Source organism: Melanotaenia boesemani, chromosome 7 (genome assembly GCF_017639745.1).
Source record: "Melanotaenia boesemani isolate fMelBoe1 chromosome 7, fMelBoe1.pri, whole genome shotgun sequence".
Taxonomy (NCBI): domain Eukaryota; kingdom Metazoa; phylum Chordata; class Actinopteri; order Atheriniformes; family Melanotaeniidae; genus Melanotaenia; species Melanotaenia boesemani.
Window position 1 is genome coordinate 17,110,118 of NC_055688.1, and position 3,294 is coordinate 17,113,411.

A 3,294-nucleotide genomic window follows, 5' to 3' on the forward strand; every position below is an offset into this window, starting at 1 on the left:
CTCTGTCAGCGTGGTTTATTTGAGCTAATGTAAAACCCAAATCACATCTGAACTGTCCTCACCTCAGGGCAGGGAATGCCACTTATTTTCTTCTGATCTAGCAAGCTAATTATATCTAATTCGTGATTGTGTCACTTGTACTGGCTTTGTGGTTAATAAGGTTTTCCTAAGCAAGTAAAGAATCAATTTTTTTTCGTAGAGAGCGGGTGCATGAGAATTAGAATGTATTTTGCTCAATGACATGGACAAGGCTAATGTGGCAGGAAGTGCAACGCCTTCAAGTTGCAGATTCTATTTTCTCTGATAACCAATCAGACACACCTACCAGTGTGACATATAGTACCGTGGCCACATTAACTCTCCTCCTACAGTCATTGAAATACCAGTAAGTTCCGTAACAAGTGACAGTGTCAAGATGATGGTGTTGTGGGTTACACTGCTCGTTCTTCATCAAGGATGTGAGTGTTTTCTTATTCTACATGAGGGTATTCTCGGTAGATTTATACAGATTCTTTCTTGCATATTATGTTTCTTTCAATTCAGATGCTGTAATTCCAGTGAGGCCAGTTCGACTTGGTGAACCTACAAGTTTCACATGTGATCTGCCGGGCACTAAAATCACCCGTAGCGAAGTCTACTGGTACAAGCAGAGTCAAGGGGAAACGCTAAAGCTGATTGTGAAAGTGACTCTATCACAGCGTAAACCATCAATTTTTAAGTTTGCACCAGAGTTTTCTGACTCAGGAATTAAAGTTCAAGATGAAACAACTTTTATCAGCCTGACCATCCCGAGGACAACCCAAGAAGATGAAGGAATCTATCACTGTGCGATCTTGGATTGGGCTTTAAATATTAAATGGAGTGGGACGTATTTGATGGTAAAAGGTAAACGATGTGAATTATTTTAAGATTTTAAATTACATGTTTATATTTATACAATTTAATATTTAGTAATTTAGCAGATTATTAGTGTAGGTGCTCTATAATATAAAGTATTTTAAGCATATCTAAATATTTGTAAGGAATTTTTTAAATGCACAAATATGCTTTTCTTATGCAGGAAACACTGAGAGGACATCAAACTATACTGTTGTTCAGACAGCATCAGATCCAGTCCGTCCAGGAGACTCAGTGACTCTGCAGTGTTCGGTCCTCTCTGACTCTAGAAATAAGACGTGTTCAAGAGATCTCAGTGTGTTTTGGTTCAGAGCTTCATCAGAAAAATCTCACCCAGACGTCATCTATGCTGATGGAAACAGATATGATGACTGTGAGAAGAAAGCTGACATTCAGAGGAGATGTGTGAATCGCTTCTTTAAGAGCATCAGCTCCTCTGATGATGGGACCTACTACTGCGCCGTGGCCACATGTGGACAGTTATTATTAGGAAATGGATCCAAACTGGAAATTGGTATGACTGTGTTTAATCATGGAAACCTTTTTTTGCATTGTGTTGATTCCATCATGATTTAATAATTATTGTTTTTTCTTTTATTTTCTTCTAATGTTTTTAGAGCATCCAGAATGTTCCAAATTCATCCTGGTGATAACAATAATCTGTTTGGTCATATCTGGGATTGTTAACATTTTTCTAATCTGTTACCGACTTCCAAGAGCAGCTTGTGAACATTGTAAAGGTCAGTTTGTTTTAATAAATTACATTTCTGACTTGGTAAAGTACAGACAACTAGCTGTTAAATGAAGAATGTTTATTTATGTTGATATTAATCTTTGTCATATATTAAAATATTTAGTTTATAATTTTCCTGTCAGCTGTGTACTGAAACATGATTTTCTTGTCTTTATTTAACTTTAGGGATAGAAAGCACCTCTTCACGAAGCAGACATGACAACTTGAGTCAGAATGGAGATGATATTGTAAATAATGACACTAATTCTTATGTTAATAATCAATTCAAATTATTTAAACAGATAGATGTGACTGTGTGATTTGTAATTCACTTTTTATTTTCTGCACAGGCTGAAGGTGGAAATGATCTGAACTATGCTGCATTATATTTCTCTGAAGCAAAACCAAAGAGAGGAAGGAGGAAGAAAAAGCTGAATACTGAAGAAAGTCTGTATTCTCAGGTCAAATCCTAAAAATCTAATCTTTATGAAAATATACTGATATTGCCATTCTACGTTGAAAATAAATAATGACAAAACATTTATTCATACTATTGTCAGCTATCAATTTTAGGATGAAAATAGAATAAATCATTTCATACGTTCTCATTAAATTGTCTATATCTATCTTACATTTGTTCTTATTTACCTGTGTTTGCTTTTGCTTGTATCTTGTCATACATTTTTTTGCCTGCATTTTTATTGTTTATGCTTTATGTTGTTTTACTTGTCAACTTTCACTTTGGTATAAATTTTGATACCAAAGCTTTGTTTCATCTTTTTGTTTACACTTGTACATAAAAAAAGAAATACAGTTGTGAATGTCCTACTTAAAGGAGTAATTATCATGTACCTTATTGAGTGTAAATGTCCTATATACACAATAAAACATGTGATTTACAGAATTATATGCAAATATTTAGCCAACTTTGTTATTCTTTCAAACTTAGTATAATTTCCCCCAAAAATAAACAAATCATAAAAAACATGCAGTACATCTTAAATAATTACAAGCTCATATTTTTACAGGTACAGCAGAACAAGTGATATGTATTTGTAATTTTAGAGAATACGAAGAAGCAAGGTTAATTCAAGTATTTACATGGATAAAGTATCTATTTAGTATTTTAGAGGAAAAAAAGACACGAAACGTTCTGCAAGTCCTGTTAAAAGAACCTCTTATGTGCAGATATCTGTGGCGAGACGATGTGTGAGCAACGGAAAAATGAGTCCATTTGCAGGCTTGGGGTAGTAGACAAACACTGTTTATTGTAACATTCTGCACACCAAACATTTTAACTTCCCTCTGTGCAGTCCAACCAGTCTGCTGGGCAGCTCTTCATGTATATACCCAGAGGCACCACCTTCTCAATTCAAATAGGCCTATCACTGCAGACTTCTGGAAAAACATAAGTTAATTTTTATTATTATTGTGAAACATTTTCTACTCACATCTACAGTTCATGAATTAACAATTCAAACAGGACCATAGAAAACCAAACAATATATTATAATCAATGTTCACCTTTCACCCTCTAATCATACCCACTCAATTATTCAGTCAAGTCTCTGAACACTCCCACGCAAACTCTATGCAAGAGAACTCCACTGTAGACAGGCCTCCTCATTCAACAGTGGCCAAAAATCTTTATTAGAAGAGACACT

At 34.7% G+C, this 3,294-nt stretch overlaps 1 protein-coding gene across 1 annotated transcript; it reads left to right on the forward strand.

The window, feature by feature from the left end:
- The first annotated feature begins 415 nt into the window (after nucleotides 1–415).
- Nucleotides 416–2,341, forward strand: LOC121642626. Its single transcript, XM_041989400.1, has 6 exons — nucleotides 416–458; nucleotides 544–885; nucleotides 1,061–1,411; nucleotides 1,515–1,637; nucleotides 1,817–1,878; nucleotides 1,981–2,341. The coding sequence occupies exons 1-6, from the start codon at nucleotides 416–418 to the stop codon at nucleotides 2,101–2,103; spliced, it is 1,044 nt and encodes a 347-aa protein (XP_041845334.1). The 3' UTR covers nucleotides 2,104–2,341.
- Nucleotides 2,342–3,294: the final 953 nt, after the last annotated feature.

Coding starts and splice junctions, on each gene's coding strand:
- LOC121642626 (XM_041989400.1), top strand. CDS start 416: ATGATGGTGTTGTGGGTTACACTGCTCGTTCTTCATCAAGGAT. Junction 886..1,060: donor GACGTATTTGATGGTAAAAG/GTAAACGATGTG, acceptor TTTCTTATGCAG/GAAACACTGAGAGGACATCA. Junction 1,412..1,514: donor TGGATCCAAACTGGAAATTG/GTATGACTGTGT, acceptor TAATGTTTTTAG/AGCATCCAGAATGTTCCAAA.